Genomic DNA, 25,453 nt, shown 5'->3' on the forward strand with positions numbered 1-25,453 from the left:
AGACTCAAATATTACCGTTCCCAACCCGTTGTAGGGATCCCAACTGACTCGAACCATCGACTCAAACACACCAGTCTGGGAAATTGCTCTCGGAATGGCTACAGATGCAAGGAAATGACGGATAATTTTCTTGGGGACCCCCCCCCCCCCCTCAGCGGCAAGCCCCGTCTCCGCGGTCAATGCCTTCATTTTGCAGCGCCCCCCCTTTTCAAAATTCCTAGATCCGCCCCTGGTTTAATAGTACTTTTATCTAGTGTATCTTTTATTTTGATTTTTCTTATAGAATAAGGCTATATAACAATAATGTGCGCTTCTTGTTGTATAATACTAATAATAGTATGTTCAGCTATACTTTTCGTTTAAAAAATGTATGTTTTATGTCCTATATACACTTATTCGCTGAAATCTATGACATCCAACAATATAATAGGTCATATAAATAGATAATAAGTTTGCATGACGTCATATGAAATTCCTGGCTTCACAGTTGTCGCAACTTTATCTATACACGGCGTTGCGTCGACCAACCATGCAATGTGAAGTAGATGTCAATATGGTTATGTGCATAGGCGTACGAGCTGGGGGGGGGGGCTGGGAACCAAATGCTGGGAAAATTTGGGCACATTTGTACTTTGTAAAAGTTGTATAAAAAAATATTGTGTTCTTGAATGTGTCCAATTTAACAGCGAATTTATTATTATTATGTAACATATCAAGAACCTAACTACATTTTTGGGGCACCAACCACCACCGCCCCCCAGTCAAAAATTTCACCGTACGCCTATGGTTATGTGTAAGAATATTCAGTTCAATATATTCACGGTGTATGATTTTATTCATACTTCAATTTTAGTGAGTTACTTCTGCAACGTTTTTAGAAAAAATTGCTATTAATTTGGCCAGTACTGTAATAGCAAGTGTATAAATATTTTCTGTTCAGTCTGTACACAGTAACATATCTGAGAACCATATTATCATTTCTGCCAAAGGCTCCCTGTGATTTATAGTTAGCAGTGATACAAGGGTATTTCCAATTTTCCATGCTCTTGGCCTGAAGAAATAAAATAATAAAAGTCAAGTTTTTATTATTATGCAAGTGGAAAAATACAATTCTTCATGGTATGATTTGAATAAATACAACTGATTTGAAGTTGGAATTATTATTTGTCTAAGATGACTGGGCATTTACAAATTGAAATAGCTACTCTTCATCAAGAAAATACATGAATATTTTTCCCAATTCACCTGGATTTTATTGTAGGTCTTTGTACGTGAAATAGCTTTATTTAACGTCCGCTTCCACCGAAGTGGTATTGCAGAAAATTAACAAATTCGGATTCCCTTTTAAAGGAATTAGACTACCCTATCACTGGATTGTATTATATTCAAAATGGCGCCCAGAACACAAAACAAACATTGCAATTCAGGGCGGACTGGTGTCGAGGTTGTATCCTAAGAATGATTTTTTGAATATTTAATCAAACAGAAACACAATTATGCACATGCAGTTATGATATAATATTAAATTAGCTTACCTCAAATACCTCGAAATATACTGTTTGGTCAGTTTGTCCGCCCACCATATTTCTATTAGTCACACATCCTTCGGCCAAATAAAATGGAGGTATATTTTGTTTTAACCGAAACGAAAAATTTGCGTTATAAATACATTGTATTAAAAAATACCAAAATCACAAACCTGATATTCTTATTTTCTGAACAAACTTTTTTCACAACAATATCACTTTTTTCGATACTAATGCTTAATAATACAGTTAACATTTGCAGTACCACAGGGTTTAATACCGCAAAATTACTTCACTAAATATTTCTTTCTTTGTTTTAAGAGTAATTCATTTTAATTGGTCATTTACAGGTAAGAATGAACCAATTAAATTAAATAAAAAGATTAACTCGACTATTTCCACGCCCATTCAAACATTTTTTTAAAACGTAGATATAACACAATTGTTATTGTCTTTGATGTGTCAAGTTTATTGGGGCGATATCAATCAGACACTTCCAAATGCAGACATTGTAATAACCTGTCTCTGTATATTGTCTGAGACAAGATGTGAAAATAAACAAAGAGTAGAATCAGAATAATCTTTTATTATATCTAATTAAATAAATAGTTTATATTTAGATAATAATTGACTAAAACTTTGATCTCTTATATCAGTATACTGTTATAAAATACGTTGTTTTAAAAGAGATATTAAATGCATCGCACGATACATACATTGCGATTTCTACTTAATGTTTGTAATAATTAATATATCCTTTTAGATAATTAGAAATATTAAAAAATAAATTAAGTGAATTACTCGACATTCAAATTCAGGAAGAGTGGTTTTACATATAGGCTAGTGATAAAGGAACATAATAAATGTTATCTTTAATGTCGACGTAATTAATTATATGGAAAAAAACCACATAAGATTTTATAAATGTACACAAGTTTGTGTTAAGACATTGAAAAAAACACAAACTTGTGTCATTGCAATGCAATACAACACAAACATGTGTTAAATATTTTTAACACAAGTTCTTGTGTTGAGATCCAACACAAGGGTTTTTTCAGTGTAGCAATTCTCTCTGTGTCTCTTTCCTCCCCGTTTACATGCTTATTTTTGTTGATTTTTTGGTCTAGAATGGACGAAGAGGGTTTGAAATAACATTTTCGTCCAGGTTTTGGTAAATATTCATGATTTTGAGGTGGAAGGATAACGGGGTTATCAGGTTGGCTACGGTGATAAGTACGGCAACTAGTTACATATTTTTAGTATGCTTCTTCAAGTTTATGTATCTCAAAATTTTGGTGGTCAACCTCATACAAATTTTAGTGCAAAGACATGACCATTTGTTCCTCTGTCTGTAGTGAAAAGCATTCATCCCAACGAAAATTTTGGGAAAAGTTGAAGGTGGGCAAAGAGGCCAGAATTACAATTGAAGCCAATGAGGAAATTAATGGTGGTCTGCCTCCAGACGACAGACATGTAGTGAATTACCTCCCCTTATTCATGACGACAAAACATTTGTTTCACCAACAGATAAAGCTGCCTGTTTGAACGAACATATTATAACTCATTATCACTTGACAGCACAAATGCATTTCTCTCCACGTTAAGCCGTAAAGAAATTTCACTGTGTACCATCCAACTAAATCCCCAGGAAGTTAAAGGCATGCTACTAACAATTATTTTTTCAAAATCGTGTGACCCAGACGAAATAAGCGGAAAATTATTAAAATGGCTATCTGAAGAAATATCTAAACCTCTATGTAATATATTTAATCTATCCATAGAAAGTAAAATCGTACCTGATATTTGGAAATTCGCAAATATTACTGCCATCCTTAAAAAAGGCGAACTGACAGATTGTGGAAACTATAGACCCGTATCTCGATTTTAAGTATTCTTGACAAAACTTTCGAAAAAATGCATATACAAACATGTCTTTAACTTCTTCCATGACAATTCTATTATTACTAAACTTCAGAGCGGCTTTCTTCACGGTGAATCTACTGTTTATCACCTTACTGACCTAACTCAAGCCATCGATCAGGGAAAATATACGAGAGCAGTGTTCTGCGACATAAGCAAAGCAATTGACAGAGTCTCGCACGCTGGAGTCTGTCATTAGCTTGAGGCGGCTGGGTTCAGGGAAGACGTCCTTCACTGGTTGGAAAATTATTTAACCAATCGGAAACAAAGAGTCGTTGTAAATGGCGCCTCCTCCGCCCTCAAACCAGTTTCAATAGGTGTTCCGCAGGGCTCTGTTCTCGGCCCCCTCCTATTTATAATCTACATATATGATATCATATATATGTAACATAAGCTTAAACATTCGATTATTTGTTGACGATACTACTCTATATCTCAAAATCCATGATCGAGCTGCTGATGCCGATACCATCAATAATGACCTGGACAAACTTATAGATGGGCTAAAACATGACTGGTATCTTTTAACACCCTCAAAACCGAAACACTGGCACTAACCAATAAAAAAACCTACTCTTCTATCCCTTAGATTTGGTCGAATTCCTACTAATTTACAATACTAACAAACTACAAAACTTACAATTACATGCACTTAGAACTATATGTTGGGCTGTATGGGTACCAGCCATAAACCCATATACAACGAAACCGGGTTTATAACGCTACAAGAAAGACGCAAACGAAACAAATTGACACTTATTTTTAAAGTTATTCATGATCTGCCACCCGGATACCTAAAAGACATCATTTTATACAGACAATTATCATCTAAAAACAATTAAAATCTTTCAGAATACCAATGTGGATCAACAAAAGCATGGAACAAACTTGATATCAATATAAGAACTTCTCCGTCTCTTACTACCTTCAAACAAAAATTGAAAGAAAACGATCTCACTATTCCAAATTCATTTTTACAAGGCAAAGAAAGAACCATATATTACATAGCAGATTGCGGCTTTCTTGTAGCGGCCTAAACGGTCATAACTTTTTACGGCATATCTCCGAGGGTCCATCAATCAAGATGAATGCTCCTACTAAAGGCGCAAAATGTCTTGCTCGGTGTTATTAATTTCGGTTTTGTATTTGAGCCATTTTGATTTTAAGGTGAAAAAAAGTTGTAAAAATGAGCTACAAGTATTTACAATGCAATTCAGTCTTTTCGTAATTTAAAATATTTCTTCTTAAAGATACATTATGGGAGATAAGATAAAGAGATGGCAGTTCTCGCTATAATAGTTGAAAACTAGATAGTGTAAAGGTAATTTGCTGAAAATTTCAGTCAAATTGATCCACTATGAGCCTAGAAAGAAGCGGGTGAAATTTTTGCATAGTCTCGGTCATCATTACTAAAATCATTAATATAAAAAGCATAGTCTCGATTATCCACTTTTATTGATTTAATTATCAATAGCCGTTAGCGGCATATAGGAATCTAATCCAGCCAACATCGAAGGCTAGCCTTGACATCGAGAGTTTATTATTGTCTGGATAAGTTAATTAATGTCTAATTGATAATTTAGATAACATTTCAGGCCTAAAGAAAGACTTGTAATAAGCAGATTTTGCTCTTGCATAATGCATGTTTAACTTTCATAAATTGTATCATTAATATATACGAAGACAATCTATGTCAAAATTAGTTTGTAATACAAGCAGTTGCTGAGAAATAGTCAATTTTGCATGAGTCACTTTCCACGTTATTTTGCCTGTAAAAAAGAGTCAATTTTAATCCGATTTTCAATTTTTCTTCGCCTTTGGATGCCTAATGCCACATTTGACTAGTTCGAACCAATTTCACATTTCACTGTCACAGGAAATGGCGTCATTTTGGAATAAAGTGTATTTTTTGACTTCAATACAAATATTTATACAAAGTAGTCGTATTTGTTATGTGTTTAACATTATGATATTTGATTCCAATCAACAAATAGAATAAACCCATGCGGCCATAAACATACCACAAAATAGTTTCTGACTTGTTCAGTTACGAAGAAATAGACAATTTTCTACGTCATTTTTCAAGGTTTTGGGTTAATAAAAGTGTCAGTTATGATTCGATTATCATACAATTTTCACCATGTTATGCCCAATGCCATTTATGATTTGATAAAACTAATTTAGCATTTTCATTATCACCGGAAGTAATATCATTTTGGCAAAAACTTTATTTTTAGCCACCAAAAAAACTATTTGTTTGAAGGAAGTGATATTCATTATTCGTATAAAATTATGATATTTGATTCCAGTGGAGAAATAGTATGAATACGATCATATAGATATGAAAAAAGAGTTTCTAACGTCTTCCCTTGCCGAGAAATAACCGATTTTGTCAGTATCACTTTTTACGGTTTTTCGCATTTTAATAAGGCTCTATAAAGGGTTCATTCTGTTAAACTTTTAATTAATTTTCAGTCATACAAAGGACAACCGAAGTGGTTATTACTGTCATCGTGTCGAGACTTCATTGTATAAATGTATAAATGCGGAACTGCGATATTGCTGGATTTATTGGCTAATTCTGTGTCCATTTTAAAACATGAGTGCAATGCAATGTGGAAATCTGTTTAACGTTTTCATTGTTTTGGGTAGTGACGTACGTCAATTCAAGAGTAATGTGGAGTGAGTGAGAGAGAGAGAGAGAGAGAGAGAGAGAGAGAGAGAGGGTGTGGTCATTTCGGGACTAAGATATGGTTCAATTTTACTTCAATAAATTCGCTTGCGCGGATGGGTCTTTAGCAGTGGGAGAACCCGGTGAAAACCCACGAGGTTGGACAGGCTACCCTACCCCCTGTCACGTACAACCGGACAATCGAAACACCAGCTGACTCAATGAAAGACCGTATGATACAACGTACACGGGTTAACCATTCGGCCAACTAACCCCCGAGTAGCACTCGGCAAACCTCAACAGATTCCAGCACCCCACATCTAGATGTAGGGAACCGGATTCTGCCGAGGTTTGCCGATTGCCCCGAAAAGAACGTGGTAGCCTATGGAAGACCAAATGGGAAAACGCAACACTCTAAACTAATGCTTCTTGTTTCTACATTCTTATGTCAACATTTCATGCACAAAATCAACATTTTAAACAAAAGATTGACTTTATGTTTCATTTTCAGCGTTTTATCGGTAACTTTTATATATCATTAAATATTAAATATTAAAATTAAAAAATAATTTCTTAATTTTACACGACAAAGAAATCAATTCATTGGTTTCTGAAAGTATCTAAAAAAAATCATGAATTTGAACTCTTATGAAAATATTTTCTACGTTTCAAAAAGTCTTGAAGTTAAAATCTTGAAATGAAAATGTCCAGAAAAATATAATGAATTATCAACATTATTACACCAGAGGGCGTTAGCGTATGTGTACAACTTTGAAACAGACTATAGATTAGAAATCAAAAGTAGACTTTTCCAGAGTGGAAGTGGGCCCCTGTTGTGTTTACAGTAATTAGTTGCATGAAACAGAAATTAAAGGGGCTAAATCGCTAATATTTGGAACCTAGAAATTGACACAAATTGGTCCAACGCATATAATAATGTAATATGAATGTATATAAACTGATTTACATTCAATCTTTTCTGTTTTCACTGTAATTTCTAATCATTTATGTTCGGCGAAATACGCCAGAAGTCTCAATTGGATGGCCCTCTCTAGTGCCTGGTTATTTCAGTCTACACCGATAGTAGTTATTGCACATGCTCTCCAGATAAGAATATGGCGTCACCGTTTGACTTGACATGTGGAATATGCCTAGCCTCGTTTTTCAAGTCCCTTATTACAAATGACGCTGAAACGCATTATGGTACACGATTTGTGTACCAATGGTAAAATGTTTATTTTGTCTTAAATATTGGATATCAGAAGCCCATCTCTTCCCGGTAAGATCACAACATCAATGTTGATTTAAATTGACAAATAATTTGTGTTTTCAATGTTGATGATTTTGGATGATATTGAGTTCGAGACTTAGCTACTTTAAGCTAGGGTAGGACAAAGGCCTTTCTTACATATTCGCTGTTAGTTGTTTACTTTTTCATATGTTTACAAATTAGACCTACACGTGTTTCGAATATGGCAATGGATGATAATGCTGTGTTTTAAATGGAATCTATTCACTGTTATTTGTTTACTTTTTCATATTAACTATAACTATAGGATAGTGTTTGCAAATTAGCTCTACGCGTGTTTCGAATGTGGCAAAAATGGTTGATAAATCTATAATTCGTATCAAAGTTGTACACATATGCTAACGCCCTTTGGTGAAATGTTGATAATTCATTATATTTTTTATATTTTTCTGGACATTTTCATTTCAAGATTTTAACTTCAAGACTTTTTGAAACGTAGAAAATATTTTCATAAGAGTTTAATTTCCAGATTTAGATTCTTTCAGAAACCAATGAATTGATTTCTTTTTCGTGTAAAATTAAGAAATTATTTTTTAATTTTAATATTTAATGATATATAAAAGTTACCGATAAAACGCCGAAAATGAAACATAGAGTCAATTTTTTGTTTAAAATGTTGATTTTGTGCATGAAATGTTGACATAAGAATGTATAAACAAGAATCATTAGTTTAGAATGTTGCGTTCCTGTCTAAAATGTTCAAACTGGAATGTAGAAACAAGAATCATGAATAATGTCCCATTTGGTCTTCCATAGTAGCCTACCGGTGAAACCGTCATCACTGCCGCATCGCAGTTCTAGTTATAATTCATAATTATAATAGTTTGTCTGAACTTATCAGTTGATCATGGACCATCATTCATCTGTCTTATGCCTAAGTGATAATTCCCCATCGTTTCTTTTTACGAATATAAATAATCATAAAACGACTAAATTCGCAGTGTAACGTGATAGACAATATTTTGATCACGTGATCTAGTAAATCACTCGGCAAACCTCGTAGGGTACAGGAATCCACCGAGGTTTGCCGAGTGCTAGTAAATACGTGAATTGTGAGACATGCGCATACTATCTGGCTGTGGTGGATGGAAAAGAATGACTATCGAATTAAAAGAAGGCTTTCGCATTACTTTTGTGAAACTGATTGCATTCTACAGTGACCTTTCCCTTCAGTTCATTCAACTCAACTTCTTCTCACGTTTCCGCTCTTCAACAAGACATGATAATTCGGCTTTTTTTTTTTAGAGTGATAAATGATGTAACATATCGTTATAAAACTCTTTATTTTTATTTTCAATTGATTGCAACTCATACTTTCGATAGTGTCTTCATTTTGACAAGAAATGACATGAACTACTTTTGTGCGCATGTGTACATTTATATTATAGAAGTAAAGCGTCCCCATCGCAGACAGTGAAGTGTCAACATTGAAGATTTGACTCTCTGCAAACATGATTCCGTTAAAGACAATAATTTTTGTGTTTGTAATCGGGATATCTGTTGCATCAGGTATTGCCATCTATTTTACTGTAATTATAAACCGGTTTCATCTCGAATAAACTCCTCGAATGCTCAAAACTAGGATAATATTTCAGTGTTATGACTGGTGTAGGAATCCAATATGGCCGATTTTCGGGTACCTGTTAAAGAATGTGTATTTTGACCATACTTTATGGCTTTCCTCGGAATTTGTAACGATATTTATTTTGTTCCGTTGCTTAGTCCCCATTTTAAAACGATTATTCTTGTTATTTGAGCGCCTTTAGATCGTTTTTGTGCACGGGTAACATCCGATGTCATGGGAGAAATTGCACAGGTCAGGCTGACCCAGTTTGTGATACAACAACCATGTAAAATAAAGAAAAGAATATGTTCATGTTCCTGTCACATAGCCTTTCATACATGGCTAATGTTATAAACAGGTCACAATTCTATGGAATACAATTACTGCTTATTACTGAGCGACGTTTCGACTAGGCTTCTCTAGTCATTATCAATCTGTACCTGATCAGAAGAATCCCGATGAGCACGGAACTCTGTGTTATTTTTATAAAATCATTTTTCCTTTCTACTGTTTCACAACTCCCAACTGTCATGCACTTGAGCCCAAAACATCAACATCGAGACGTATTTTTATTGAGGCCTAAATGTCGCTGGACTGACGTGATGTATTCTTATTTCACCATTTGTATTTTCTGCCATGATGAATAAGATGCACAAAATACAATCTGATTAAAATATAGATCTATATTTCGTTTCGTTTTTTATAATTTTTTATATCTACTTTTGCTTTGTTTTGATTTCTATCGCTGGTAATGTCTACCCACAGTTCCGCGCAAAAAAGGTCAAACGCTCGATTCGACAGACCATTTGATTGGCTGACCCCTCATTTCAAGCAGAACATGAGTTAAATAACAAGTCTTCCAGATCCAAGTGAAGTAAAGACAAGTAAAAATGAAATTTTGAACTATAAAAAATGAAACAAAATTGGATCTGTGTTTTAATCAGATTGCACACAATATGTCTGGCCCCAATTTCTCTTTTCAATCAAAGCCTGGAAATATATATGTTACAGTCAATATCTACAATCAGGCAATGTACACATTGCCTGATTGTAGACATTGACTGTCATATATACATGTATATCATTTGTCAGTTTTTCTAGCACAAATTGTTCTGTGTACTGACACTATTGATATCACTGTCTACAGATACATGTACTACAATGATATTGTTGATATCATTATTACAGTAGGCCTACAGGTACATGCCACGTGGCCTCTACAAAGCTGAAAATATCTGGCACCGATACACTACTTAATTTGTGACAGAAATTTTGTCAAGTCTTAACTAAATCTGATATTTTCAATCCTGCTTGCTTGTGTAAAATAGCTTTACTTAATGTCTGCTTCCATCGAGGTGATATCGCTGACAATGGATAGACCACTCGCACCAAGACAGACCAGTCTTTTGGATATTCTGAGTGGTCGTTTAGTTGTCCTTGGTCCGAGTGGTCTTTGGTCCGAGTTGTGAGCTTACACATCAGATCAGCTCTATTTATAACAACTGGCGTGGTTTCGATTCCCCGGTGTTACATAACAAGGCGTAGGGGTCTTTAGCAGTGGGAGGAAACTGGAGGACCTTACTCCTTGTCACGTCCAAGCAGGGAATCGAAACCACGCCTGTTGACGCAATGACAGACCTAGTGATCTAAAGAATTATTTGGTATTTTTCAGGTTTAAAGTGTAAATGTACGGAATGTAGTCAAGCTGATGAACCCAATCACAACGTGACGTGTGAAACAGATGGCGTCTGTTTAGTTTCATCAACATTAAGTGAAGCAGGAGAGTTCAGGATTAGACGATTGTAAGTATGTGTGGTCGTATATTGTCGTCGCCCCCGTCTGTCTGTACGTCTTGGGTCCACTATTGTTTGTTGACGCTCTAGAGACTAAAGTTAATATTCGATTTGCTTTAAATTGATACACAGTATTTAAAGTCATGAGATGATTTTCAACAATTTACTGATGATTACTGCAAGAGTTATGGCCCTTGATCACTTAAAATTCGTGCAGGCTGTAGAGACCAAAGTTAATATCCGAGGCCAGGGTTAAAAATATTTCAGTTTGCCCAAACCCGACTCATGATGATTAGGTATGGGTAGGTAGGTAGGCAAATTCTTTTTTTCTTTTTTGGAAGGACCAGACTTTGAGAACTAAGTGCAAAAACAAAACAATATTTAAACTCTAACTTTTTTATTAGGCCTAACGAGAACAGTTGAAACAGTCACAATCATTTTGTCCGTTGTCTTCGTGTCTATTTCATCAACAGTGACATCATCAAAGACGTCCCTCCATGTCTTACTGTTGTTAAATCGCTGCAACTTGTTCGAAACGATTGGTTTTACTTTATTTTCGGGTTTTATCACTACCGAAGGCGACAGTGTAAAGTAATTGTCTGCCATGACACATACCGTTCCTTAACAACAACTATCGCGATAAATAACGAGATTTTACAAAATCACGTGTCGAGTTTGGTGTTACTATGTATAGACATGACAGTGGCTGTTCAATCTCCCGACCGATTATTTCGCGTTTGGGTGTCATTGTCAAGCGTAAAAATAATGCTGTTAAAAAAAAAAAAAATCTTCAAAAACGGCAATAAAAGAATTTGACTCAGCAGCTTTTTTTTGGTCGGTCGCGTTTGGGCAAACAGACAATTTTTTAATTTTGGCCCGATTGACTTTAAATTGATACAGTGTTTAAGGTCATGACACGAAGAAGCCTATTGATTTTCAACAGATTCCGATAATTACTGCCAGAGTTATAACCCTTGATCACTGTGAAAATTCTTGTGGACGCTCTGGAGGCCAAAGTTAATATCAGACTGTTGTGAGACTAAGAGGCCTATTATCAGCGCTTTCCGATGATTTCTTCTGGAGTTATGGCCCTTGATCACTTTGAAAAATTTTGAGGAAAATTGCTTTTAACTTAATACACAGTGTTTAAAGGTCTTTATTACCAACAAAAGAAAAAATATGCGACAATTCTTTTGGACTGCTTTGATAACTTAGCCATGCAAGCCAAACTGATTTTTTGTTATTAATCAACCTTTAGTTATACCAATTGTTAAATATAAGTGGTGGTCGAGCGCGAGACATTATATTTATACTGTATGCAATGTCTTGCTCGAGTCATTACAAAACTTAAGATACAGACACTATCCTGCACATGCATTTTAATGAAATCGTCACATGAGTTCAATATTTCATCTAGTATAAATAATTTACGATTTGTACGTTGCCCATACCATTATTTGGAATAATGGTACACCAACATCAGTGTATTTTATATGTGTATTAATTTATAAATTCTAACAGTTTAAGGTCCATATTTGTTGCTCTACTCTTGAATAATGGTAGGGGGGTTGTTGGGTGACCAAATGATTAGGGCGTGTACGTTAGATCTCCAGGTGTGGTTTCAATTCCCTGCTTGTACGTGACAAGAAGTAGGGTCGTCTGTTCAACCTCGTGGGTTTTTTCTGCAAACCTGGAAATAAGGCACCTGTCACAGACAATGTCAGACACAAACCTCTGGTGCCGGTCATTTTGATTTGTCTTTTTTATTGATATTAATACATGTCCGGCATTGTCCGCCACTAAGTTGAAAATGCCGGGTACTATTTCATTAGTGCCTGATATTTTGTCAGGTACATCTAAAATCGTTATTTTCAGGCCTGTTTCCCAGGGTCCTCCAGTTTCCGTCCAGGCAAATTGTTGAAATAAAATTGTGTCAAGTGGACGTTAAACCCCATTTCTCTCACTCGCTCTCTTGAATAAATCCCATTGAGCACGCCTCAAACATGAAGGCCAGAAACCGCTGTATTCTTAAAATAGTTTAGATTTAAAGATAAGTTATGGGAGATTACGTAAAGAGCTGGCAGTTTTCACTATAATAGTTAAAAAAAATAGATAATGTAAAAGGAATTTGCTGAAAATTTCAGTTAAATTGATCTACTCTGAACCGAGAATTTAGCGATTGAATTTTGGGCCTATCCTTGATCATCATTACTAAAAAAACATAAGTCTCGATTATCCATTTCTTGATTTGATCATAAATGAGCGTTGAGCAGCAGATCGGATCCTAATCCAGTAAATATTGCAGGCTAGCAATGACATCAAGAGTTGATTATGGATAAGTTAATTAATGCCTAATTAATAGTTTATATAATATTTCAGGCCTAAAGAAAGACCTGCAATAGGCAGATTTAGCTCTCCCATAATGTATGCTTAAGTTTTCAATTTGTTTTTTTCAGATGTAAGGATAAATCTGAATATTTTCCCAACCATCGTCCGATGTTCTGCGAGATTATAGAGAGTAAGAAAACGACGTTTAACGTTATTTGTTGTAGTGATAGAGATTATTGTAATGCAGACCTGACCCCGGGACTTGCTCCTGTAGAAAAAACACCTGAAGAGATCGAGGGTAAAATACATTTTTTGACACTCAGTCTCCAGATAATAATAATAGTTTTATTTGCTTTCTTTTATCTTGAATATATTTTTTCTTTAAAGAGGTTTTGTTACAATCTGATTGAAATACAGATCTATATTTCGTTTCGTCTTTTTATACTTTCGATGTCCTCTACTGCATGAAGTTCTGACCAGTTGTACTGGCTTTTAACCCTATGACGTCAGACATTTGGTTAACCAATCAATGTTGATGTTTCTGGTAGGATACCACATTTTGTGCATCTCACGGCAAGAATTTGTCATAACATACCGTTTCATTGTTTAATTCCTCACATCAACTAGAACGCCAGTTATATAACAACTCTTCCAGATCCTAGTGTAGTAAAGACAAGTAAAACAAAATTTTGAACTATAAAAAACAAAACGAAATAAGATCTGTGTTTTTTATCAGATTGGTTTTGTTGGTGGTAAAATGTTGTAATATGCTAAAAGTATTATGTTTTTTTTAGACTCACTGACCAGGAGGTCCTGGGTTCGGACCATTAACACACAGTTTTATCTCGAATATATTTTTTCTTGAAAAGTGTTTTGTTCGTGGCAAAATATCATTATATGCTAAAACTTCAATTGTTTCCATGGCATTTAGTAATAGAAGTGGACTACACAGGTCATAAGACTAAGCAACGTTTCGACTAGACTTCTCTAGTCATTATCAAACAGTAATCGTCCCGTTTTCATTAGCTCAATGAGTGCAGAACAGTAAGACGTGGAAGGTTGGGTGGCCAAATGGTTATCGCATGCTCTTTGGATCAGAAGGTCTATCATTGAATCAGGTGGCGTGGTTTCGATTCCCCGCTTGTACTTGACAATTAGTAGGGTTGCCTGTCTATTCTCTCTCTCTCACAGTAAGATGTTAAACCACATTTTCTTTTTATTTATTTATAGAAGAAAAGAAGAAAGAGAGGGATAGTTTGAGTGCCGTGGAGTTAATGGCTGTGATAGCTGTGCCGATTGGGCTCGTGTGTATTCTTACGCTTATTGGTTTCTTCATGTGCCAGCACTATAGGAATTCTCAACGATCGTTTCATCGTAGTGAGGAACACAGCATTGAGACAAATCTGCTGGTTCCTGGAGAACCGGCGTCATTAAAAGAGCTGTATGATAGCATGTCACATTCTGGCAGTGGATCAGGTATGTTTTAAGTTTTAACATCTTGTTTGTTGGGGTGGGGGGAATGTTCGAGCTACATCATAAGGTCTGTCATTGAGTCAGCTGGCGTCATAGGGTCAAAATCCGCTTATATGATCTCTGACACGACCTCTCAAAACAACTGCTCAGTGTAGGCGATCGAAAGTATGAAAAAGCGATTGGTGCATGTTAAACCCCTTTTATCTCTTTCTTTCTCATAATAGTTTTTTTTTTGTTGCCAAAATTTAGCATTGATATCATTGGCTAATACTATTTTTTTATGTCCCTCTCAGGTTTGCCGATCTTAGTACAGAGAACTATCGCTAGACAGATTCGACTGTGTGAGATAATCGGCAAAGGAAGATACGGGGAAGTGTGGAGGGGCCAGTGGAGAGGTGAAAATGTTGCTGTGAAGATTTTCTCATCTCGCGAAGAAAGGTCGTGGTTCCGGGAAGCAGAGATTTACCAAACAGTTATGTTACGTCATGAAAATATTCTTGGTTTCATCGCTGCTGATAACAAAGGTAGGTAACTCCAGAAAAAAAAGGGTGACCCACACTGGTAAGCTGATATCATTGACTTATGAACCTAGGCCTTTATTTAATAATAATTTTTATCGTTAAATCATATAAGTGAGCATTATTCTAGTCTGTATGTAGTATGTATGTACAGAAAGTGCTTATACAGTTGTCATTAATTAGCAGGTGTGTAAATAGCTCTAAAAGATGCCACTACTGGTGTAAAAGTGTGACTGTTTATAACACCCATCACTATTGAATACAAAAACCTGGACAATAGCGGTGTATATCATTCAATAGTCAAAGTTTTAACACCATAGTGACAAAACACTTACTTAATGACTACTGACTCATTACTAACATTTTTAACTAACTAATACACATTATTTATATAAACTGACAGCTTTGATCTAGTAGTGTCGTATATTTTCATTTATAACAGATGTTTGTTGCTAAGTCAATGATATCAATATTACATTGTCTAGACGTCGCTTGGGATATCTCAGTGTGGTTTCCCCTTGTCAATGGCGCAGGAACCTAGTCCTTTGAATGATACATAAAAGAACTTTACAAAAGGCATACTAACAAATCGTAAAACTTAAGTTTAAGAAAGACTGTGACCGCTGATGAAATTGTGTTTTACAGAATATGGTCATATAAATCAGACTTTCTTTGATAAAAGGGGGTTGCATGGCCGAAGGGTTAGTGTGTGCGCGCTGTATCATAAGGTCTGTCATTGAGTCAACTGGCGTGGTTTCGATTCCCCGGTTGTACGTGACAAGGAGTAGGGGGTTGCCTGTCCAACCTCGTTGGTTTCTCAGGGTCCCCCATTTTCCTCCGACTACTAAATAAACGAATTATTGAAATAAAATTGAACAACGTGTAAGTCCCAAAATAACCTAGTCTGTGTCGAGTGGAGATTATAAACCCAATTCCTCTCTTTTTATATTTTTTATTTTATTTTCTTTGTATAACAGATAATGGCACATGGACACAGTTATGGTTGATAACAGACTACCATGAGAATGGATCATTGTTTGATTATTTGAACCGTCAGAATGTATCAACAGCTAGTATGTTAAAGATGGCCCTAACAGCATCTAGTGGTCTCGCTCATTTACATATGGAGATTGTTGGTGGCAATAGAGGTAAGAAAAAATCCAGATATAATTATAATTGTACCAGACAGTCAGGAAGTCCCAAATTGACAGAAATGGAACTGAGTGACATGGCATCGAAATCTGTCTCCACAACAGAGGTGGTGTTCGTACTAGTAGAGTCGTTTCATAATTAAAAACAACCAATATGTTTCAGCTGTCATCTTTGGTTGAAATATTTTATGTATTCGGCTCAGGGATGTAAAAATCCACTAGCCTGACGCCCGGGGCTACCAAAAATACCTTGCTGGCTAGTGACGTATTTAGCTGTATAAGTCCAGGACTAGCGCCCTTTCACTGCTCATTTTTTTAATAGTTTGTGAATTAAACTAATGATATAGATAAAAAAGCAGTAAAATACTCCACGTTTTTTTTCTCCAATCCAGTCAAACTATGGACTAGTTATAATTAATGCCGGGCTAGTGTCTGACAGTAGACTACTAGCCCTGGGCTAGTGGATTCAAATTCTTTTTTACGCCCGATTCAGCTCATGCGCTGCAATGTCCTGTGTTCAGGTTCAAGTAACGCATGTAAGATGTTCGACTCAAATTCATAATTTGTTTTGGATGATCAAAATGGTGCTAGGTTGGGTTGTATCCTAAAGATTACTGCAGTAAAAGATTAGGGTTGACTGCTTTGCAGCTAGCTATCTTGTAGGTAAACTTGCGATATATATATATATATATATAACAATGACATTATTTCTGACCAGCTTCCGACATGAGCGAAAAAGTACTTTAAAATGATATTAAACCAGTGTTGAAATCAACCTGTGTCAGCATACCTTTTATATTTTAACCGTTTACCGTGAAAGAAAGTAGTGCAGGTTTACAGTTGTACTAATATTTTGTATATTTGTAGGTAAACCGGCTATAGCTCACCGTGATTTAAAGAGTAAGAATATTCTAGTAACTGTAAATGGAACGTGTTGTATTGCGGATTTAGGTTCGTATGACTATTTATCTTTGTTTGAAATGTTCGTTCCCCGTGATGGCTGAGAAAGTTCAGAGTGGCAGGTGGGGATTGGCGGGGGTTAGGGGATTTTCCAGCTTAGTTTCCCTTTGTCAGTGGTGCGGGGGGGGGGGGGGGGGGGTTGGATGCCTGAATGGTTAGTGTGCGCGCTGTATCATACAGTCTGTCATTGAGTCGACTGGTGTGGTTTCGAATCCCCGGTTGTACGTGGCAAGGAGTAGGGTCGTCTGTCCAACCTCATGGGTTTTCTCCGAGTCCTCCGGTTTCCTCCCACTGCTAAAGACCCCTACGCGCAAGCGAATTATTGAAATAAAATTAAACCATATGTTAGTCCCGAAATGACCTAGTTTGTGTCGAGTGGACGTTAAACCCCATTTCTCTCTCTCTCTCTTGTCAGTGGTGCACGACAGACGATCTGCAATCTCATTAAAATACAGATCTTTATATTCCAAAAATCTATTTCAGTCCCTTTTGAAATTTATGCATTTTAGACCATAACTTTCTGGATTATGGCCCCTGATTGTACAAAAAATCGTTTTTGTTTTTAGCTTGTTCTCTATCCATCTCGTGCAAAATGTGGGCGTATCCTGTCTGACAACTGCTGGTTTATACTTTCGATGGCCTACAGTACATAAAGATCCGGCCGGTTGTACTTCGATGGCTAGCACTACATGAAGATCTGACTGGGAGATTGCGTTGGGGTTTTGACCCTACGACGTCAGACATTGATTAATCATTCAGTGTGGACGTTTCTAGTGGTTTATCCATACTTCTGTGCATGGCACGCCGCAAATCGCCGTAACAGATGGTTTCATTGGCTAATCCCTCACGCCATCCAGAATGCATGTTATATAACAACTCTTCCAGATCCTAGTGTTGTGAAGACTTAATAAAATGAAATTTTAAACTATAAAAAAGAACATGAAATAGGATCTGTGTTATAATCAAATTGGACGGCCTGGCAAAAAACGTGTCTAAAGGTTCTACGTACACCTTGATTACGCTTGTACGCTTGTTTCAATCCCAGACTTCAACTAGACAAAGGAGTAGGATAGCTTGCCCAACCTCACTAGAGAATTATTAAACTAAAAGTGTACCATATCTCTCTCTCTCTCTCTCTCTCTCTCTCTCTCTCAGCAGCTACTCTTAATTTTTTGTATTTTTCTGTTTTAACAGGATTGGCTGTTCGACATGACTCCAAGACAGATTCTGTAGATATCGCCCCTAACAACCGTGTTGGTACCAAGAGATATATGGCACCAGAAGTCTTGGATGAGACGATTAATATGAACCATTTCGAGTCTTTCAAGAGAGCCGATGTGTATTCATTTGGATTAGTTCTATGGGAAATAGCAAGACGCTGTAACGTCGGAGGTATGCTATGATTTACAAAAAACAACATTTCTTAACAATCCTGTTGTGTGGAGTAGTGGACGTTAAACTCCAGTTCTCTCTCTCTTTCCGGAAGGGGTTGGATGGCCGAATGGTTAGTGTGTGTGTGTGTTGTATCATAAGGTCTGTCATTGAGTCAACTGGTGTGGAATTTCTCTGGGGCCTCCGATTTCCTCCTACTGCTAAAGACCCCTTACCTGCAAGCTAATTATTGAAATAAAATGACCTACCTAGTTTGTGTCGAGTGAACGTTAAACCCCATTTCTCTCTTTCCGGTTTACTCCCACAACTGAAAACCCCTATACTCAAGCGAATTATTGAAATAAAATCAAACCATATGTACATGTAAGTCCTGAAATGATTTAGTTTTTGTTTATTTGTTTGTTTATTCAGGTATAGCAGAGGAATATCAGTTACCATATTACGATATGGTGCCGTCTGATCCAGCATTAGAAGACATGCGTAAAGTGGTCTGTACAGATCGACATCGACCAGCGATACCAAATAGATGGCAGACAGAGGTATAGAAATTATTATAATCTTTTAGGATTCATGCATCTTCAATTGAAGGCTTGATCTCGCTTTAACTCCGTACAACTTCTCAAGGCCTTCACGTAATACCATAGATATTTCATCACTAATTTCCTTAATCATCGCGAATACCAGGTCTCGCGCTTTCCAGCTAAAATGGCTACCTGTGATAATCGAGTTGCAAAGTTCAAGGTTCGTTCAATGTCAAGGTTTCAGTGGAGGTCGCCATGTGTTTGTATCACAACCTCTGATTGGACGCTACTGTTTACGTGTGTGCAGTAAAAGGAGTATTGTAAAGTTAGGGAATTGTAAAGTAATCTAGCAACGTCCAGATGTTGTAAAACTCGCAGCCATTGCTTCATGATCACTGGAGTTGTGGTGTGACAGGTGTTGGCGCACTACCGAGGAACTTCAGGGATCAATCAGGGTTTTGGACGAGGATTTTCCTCTTTCGCCCTGGCAAGGAAAAGTATCTAGTCAGTTGGATGGGATGTAAAAAAAACATTGTCTAATCGTGTACTCGATGACATGCATGTAACAGAATCCATGACAGTTGGATTTCGTTCAGGCAAAATTTCACTCATAGCACACCATTTGTCCTAATTAGTGTGGGGGAGCCAGCGTGACTCAGTGAGTAAAATGCTGGCTCGCTAACCTGGGGGGGCTGGTGTTTGATCCCAGTGTTAGACGAGCAAGTTCGAGATTTTCCAGCTTGGTTTCCCCCTTTATCAGTTGTGCAGAACAGAGGGTCTGGCAAGGAAGAATGTACAGTATGTATGGTCGTTTGGATGGGACAAAAACCAACCGAGGTTCCATGTACAAATTGGGGTGCAAGTAAAAGGAAACCTAGGTAGTTGCAATTCAATATGATACTATGCCATAGCGCCAATGTCCATGCAAAATGTCCCTTATAGTAACACTCTGTATGGCGTATGTCTGTTCTCATTAGCCCAATCTTAGAACAGTAGGACATTAAACCCCATTTCATTCAAAATTTGTAATTATTTTAAATTTTATTTTTCAGCCATTACGGGTGTTGGCGAGGATAATGAAGGAATGTTGGTATCAGAATGCTGCTGCCCGTCTGACTGCACTTCGTATACGTAAAACGCTAGCCAATCTTTATTCACAGGAAGACACAAAGATATGAGATGGCGTAGTAATATGCTAATCAAATTTTTAGAGCAAGATATCCATTACCGAGGAAAATAGTTTCTCGGATGACACACTCAGGAGACATTACTACAAAACTCTGGACATAGTTTAAAATCGTTGATAAGTAAACAGTGATATTTTAAAATGCCGATAGTCAACACATTTTAATCTGGCGACCATGTTTTTGTGTATTTTCTTTTAAGAACTAATTGTTATTGTCGCTGCGTTTTATATATGGCGGACAATTGAACATACAAATAAGTATGTCATTTATTTATTTGTGCTTAGTTGTCATGACAACTAAAGATTCTCTGTGTGTGTGTGTAACTATATATATATATATTTATATATATATATATATTCCAATATGGCTGACATATTTTCTGCTGTATCTGTTGAGCTGTGATGATACTAGTGGATGACAAGCGGAGAGACACAATATTTGTGGAACAATTTTTTTCCTGTTTGTTCAAATTGAACATCGTTGAGCCGGTGGTAACAATATATCAAAAAAAAAAAGAAATAATTCAGTTGATAATTAACCTATAGAATTGACAGGTGTGTGAAGTAGGATAACTCTGTCTTGGCATAGCACCTGTCTGTATCATATAAATACTCTTAAATTGATACTTATATATAGTTATATACAAAAAAATCATAATATTTGATAACAATAATAAGAATATGCTCGTCTTTATTATGCCCAGTCAGTGTAGAAAAGTAGGACGTTAAATCCCATTTGATTTCGCTCGTCTTTTAATCAAACCACGAGTAGCTATGAGATAATACAGACAGTTGTTATGCCAAATTTCTGGTTTTTATCTTATTTCATGCAGAATATAAGCGTCCAAAGTAAAGTCATGAATCACAAAATTTCCCAGAATTTGGGCTGTGTTATCAACTACTAATTCACCCTACAGTAATGTAGACTCCACCAACCATACTGTATGTAAGTCCCTGGGAATAGTCCATTGCATGATATAAAGGGGAAGATCAATTATTGAATACATATGTACATAGATTTGTAAATTTTTAGTGGTGAATCACCAGTGATGGGATTTCGCCCGTATATTTCGGACATGTCCGACGCTATTTTCCAAATATTGGCTCACTTTCATTCTGTGGTATTACCATGTCACGTAATTTTGTAGGAATATTCTTGACATAAATTTGAATACCGTACAGGAATTAAACATGAAATATAACGAGGTTCACCTATTTTTTATTACATATGAATTTGAATATTTTGTTGACACGTGATTCTTAAATGTGGTTTGAAAATGTCCCTTTAATTTTTGGGAAAAAATGTCCGACAAGAAAAGTTTTTAAATCCCATCACTGTGAATCACTCCCACGATTGAAACATTTTATAAAATGTGTTCACATAAATCAGTCGTTGCAAATAATGAGAGAGTGAGAATAAACTTACTCTTTCTGACAATCATCTGCTTCTTTTGAAAGCATTTTTCTGAGATATTGAAAAGCAAGACAATCAAAATCTCCATCATTTAAGGAAAATCAAACAATTACAAAAACTAGTCCATGGTCCATCATACCCATAATGCATCTGGAAAATATAGCCTCATTGGCTGAGGGAGTAAGACATTAGCTCACTAACCTGGAGGTCCCGGTTACGATCCCTGTGTTGAACAAGAATGCTGATAAGGATTTTTTAACGTAGGTTCCTCATGTCAGTGGTACAGGATATGGAAGACCTGTTGTTGAACAATTTAAGGACTGTTAGTTCTTTTGTGGATTTAGGCTGTCTAGGGAGCATACTTTGAGAAAACTATTTTGTAATGTGGTTCTACTCCGTTTCACATCTGTCATACACACGACTAAATAAACATTTACAATTTTTTAAATGGAAGCAGAATAGATACTTCTCAATCTTCTTGAAGTATGCTTAATGTCTTCGACTAAAATCGCTGATTTTAGACTCAAAATATCTGACAAATAACTTGGTGACAGATTTCAAGCTTAGCTAACTGTAGACAGACAGCCTAAGTTTAGTAAGTACAGGGAGAACCAAAAAAGTGCTGCAACACTAGAATGTATAAATGGGGTTTAACATGCATCTGTTATACTCCGACAATACATAATTCATTTTTTTGTCATATACGAAAAGCTAATGTATAGAATGTTTAAATGCGGTTTAACGTCCATCTGTTACGCTCCCACAATACTTAACTCACTTTTTTTATACCCCCTCATTGAAATGTGGTCGTATATTGTCGTCACCCCCGTCGGTCCGGCGTCCGCAATTGCTTGTGGGCGCTCTAGAGGCTAAAGTTAATATTCGATTGACTTTAAATTTATACACGTCAAAAAATCTTGTAAATACTCTAGAGGCTAAAGTTAATATCCGATTGACTTTAGATTTATACACAGTGTTTGAGGTCATGAGACGAAGAATCCTGTTGATTTTCAACGATTTCCGATAATTACTGCCAAAGTTATGGCCCTTGATCACTTTGAAAAATCTTGTGACGCTCTAGAGGCTAAAGTTACATGTATCATCTGGTTGACTTCAGATTGATGCACAGTATTTAAGATCTTGAGACGAACAAGTATTTTGATTTTCAATGAATTTTTATGACTTGAACAGATAAATTCATGGTTTTAAATGTTTCGTATACTAAACGTTAGCATGGGGCAGAATTTTATAAAAACCAAACAAATTCTAATGGTTTTCTGATAATTACTTAATGAGGTGTTACTCTTAATCAGATTTTAATGTATTATAAATGTTTCATTACCGAAAAAGTAAAAATATATGACAACTCTTGTTGACTGCCAGGACGATATAGCTGCTGTGGGCGTATGTTTCGTTGCCTGGCAACATATCTTTGTCATATACGAAAAGCTAAGGACACTTTCCTTGCCAGTCCCTGAGCTCACAGGTACTACTACCTCTAACATGATAAATGAAATAAGGGGTTTTCTCCACCCGGTTAGTCATTATGTGCTAGATGCTAAATGGTTTTAACACCACAACTCAGAGTTTCTCTATTTAATGTTTAGTGTCAAAACATTGTTGGTGAATTATTCAAATTGTGTAGTTGTCAGCAGTTTTTGTATTTAATGTTTAGTTTCAAACCATGGTTGGCAAGGAATTTGAACATTAAATACAGAATCTCCTACTAAAACATATATGTACTGGTAGCCATAATTAACGGCAAAAAAACAACACTTGTTACCTCTATTCACCATCTCTCTGGATTGCAGTTACCCCTCACCATTTTGATTTTCTATTCTTCGGGAACACCTGTTTAAAATGGTCTTACACTAATTTAGAAACTTAAAGTACTTCTTTGCACATTTAGTTTCAAGTTTTGGAATTGGAATCAAAGTATCTTTCACTTGATTCAAGTGGCTATTATATACCGGAAGAACAGAAAATCTGATTGGTCTGGCCTTTTGCCTGATATTAATTATTATGAGTATATTATTAATATGAAATAAATTATCAAACTCTGGACTGTTATCAGCTGAGGTGTTTCATTATGTGAAGGTGAGACCATGGTTGTGCTTCTTCAACTTGAAACACAGTGTACAAGTTGGTTATACTAGCTGTATAAATTGGTGACTAAGGTAACGATTTAGTTACTATGGCATTTTTGTTTGTTACTATTGTAAACAAGATGGTTACTGTGGTACTCCATATGCTTACTATGGTAAACCAGATTGTTTCTATGGTATTTAACTTTGTTACTATGGTAAACCAGATTGTTGCCATGGTATTTAACTTGATTACTATGGTAAACCAGATGGTTACTATCTATGGTAAACACCTTGGTTACAATAGTAAGATTGTAACTATGGTAAACAGGATGGTTCTGATGGTAAACACGATGGTTATTATGGTAAACAAGATGGTTACTATGGTAAACAAGATGGTTATTATGATGTATTGTTATATTGTATATATTTGTTATATTGTTGTATATATTACTGTAGATTATGTGTTTTATTATGTATGTATATTGTTCATATTCAATCAGGGTCACTCATTTTCGCTTTCGGGTTTAAGAATTTGCTGATTTTGAGAACAATGGATCCCCGTGAATCGAATCATGATTTATTATATAGTGAATTTGGATGTTATTCTGAAATAGCTAAAGATTATTTACTTCATATGGGTTGTCATTTGATTTTATTTCTGCCAATTAACAATTTCAGTAATCATGGAATTCAATGCTAGGCCTTGATTATAAACAAAATAGAGAGCCTACCTCCATATATATATATAAATGATCACACATAGAATCCTAAACATAGGGCACCTGTCACAGACATTGTCAAGTTTTCACGCAGGGTATATATTATATAACATATACATTGTGTAATAATTGGTGCCTGACAAACTCTGTGACAGGTGCCCTATGTTCAGGCTTGTATATATCTCTAGATATATGTAACAGGAGTATATCTTTTGAAATCGAGTGGAGTAAAAGAGATGTATATTTATTGGGTGTTGATTTGATGGGGTTTTTCTTTGGGAAGCCATCCCTCACCCATCTCCCCCCTTGCCTACTTCATCAACTGTTGATATCAAGTGGAGTAACATTGATGTATATTTATTGAATTGGGTGTGGATTTTCTTCAGGAAGTCTTTCCTCGCTCATGATGCGATCAACGGGCGTCTGTAACATGGAAAATCTCTTTCAAATATTGAACTGGAAATAAATGAGCAAGATTACAAAATAACTGGTCTGAATCCGATTCAAGGGCAAATAACTCGTCTTGAAACGATTTCCACGTTACAGGTGCTTGTTATCCCTTCATCAACATATTAAGTGTAAATGTGATATATAAATGTAAATAATTGAAACAATACGTCATGTTGTTCTTTCATCTTTATCTTACTGCATCTCATTGGTCAGGAAAGGAGTGGGCCCATCTCGGAGTAAGGCGCTGTCTCGCTAACCATCATGTCCGGGAGTCGATACGGGTGTTGGTTGAGGAAGTTCCCCTGGATTTTCTAGCGTGATTGACATGTTGTCAGTGGTGCAGGACAGAGGACTGGCAAGAACAGTGTCTAGTCGTTCGGATGGGACGAAATCGCGTCCCATACACACATCGGCGTGCACGTAAAAGACCCCTTGGTACCGTGAATTTTAGATAAGACTCGGACCTGGCAA

General features: G+C 36.1%; 1 protein-coding gene across 1 annotated transcript; it reads left to right on the forward strand.

The window, feature by feature from the left end:
• The first annotated feature begins 8,816 nt into the window (after positions 1-8,816).
• On the forward strand, positions 8,817-25,148 carry LOC126807643 (TGF-beta receptor type-1). Its single transcript, XM_050532385.2, has 10 exons — positions 8,817-8,935; positions 10,663-10,792; positions 13,240-13,409; positions 14,342-14,587; positions 14,878-15,108; positions 16,080-16,250; positions 17,121-17,204; positions 18,408-18,605; positions 19,017-19,144; positions 20,179-25,148. The coding sequence occupies exons 1-10, from the start codon at positions 8,878-8,880 to the stop codon at positions 20,302-20,304; spliced, it is 1,542 nt and encodes a 513-aa protein (XP_050388342.1). The 5' UTR covers positions 8,817-8,877; the 3' UTR covers positions 20,305-25,148.
• Positions 25,149-25,453: the final 305 nt, after the last annotated feature.

Source organism: Patella vulgata, chromosome 9, assembly GCF_932274485.2.
Source record: "Patella vulgata chromosome 9, xgPatVulg1.2, whole genome shotgun sequence".
Classification (NCBI taxonomy): Eukaryota; Metazoa; Mollusca; class Gastropoda; family Patellidae; genus Patella; species Patella vulgata.

Excerpts from the sequence above, each read along its gene's own strand:
- LOC126807643 (XM_050532385.2), top strand. The coding sequence starts at position 8,878 with ATGATTCCGTTAAAGACAATAATTTTTGTGTTTGTAATCGGGATATCT. Across the intron at positions 10,793-13,239 it reads GAGTTCAGGATTAGACGATT|ATGTAAGGATAAATCTGAAT; the intron begins GTAAGTATGTGT and ends TGTTTTTTTCAG. Across the intron at positions 18,606-19,016 it reads AAGACGCTGTAACGTCGGAG|GTATAGCAGAGGAATATCAG; the intron begins GTATGCTATGAT and ends TTGTTTATTCAG.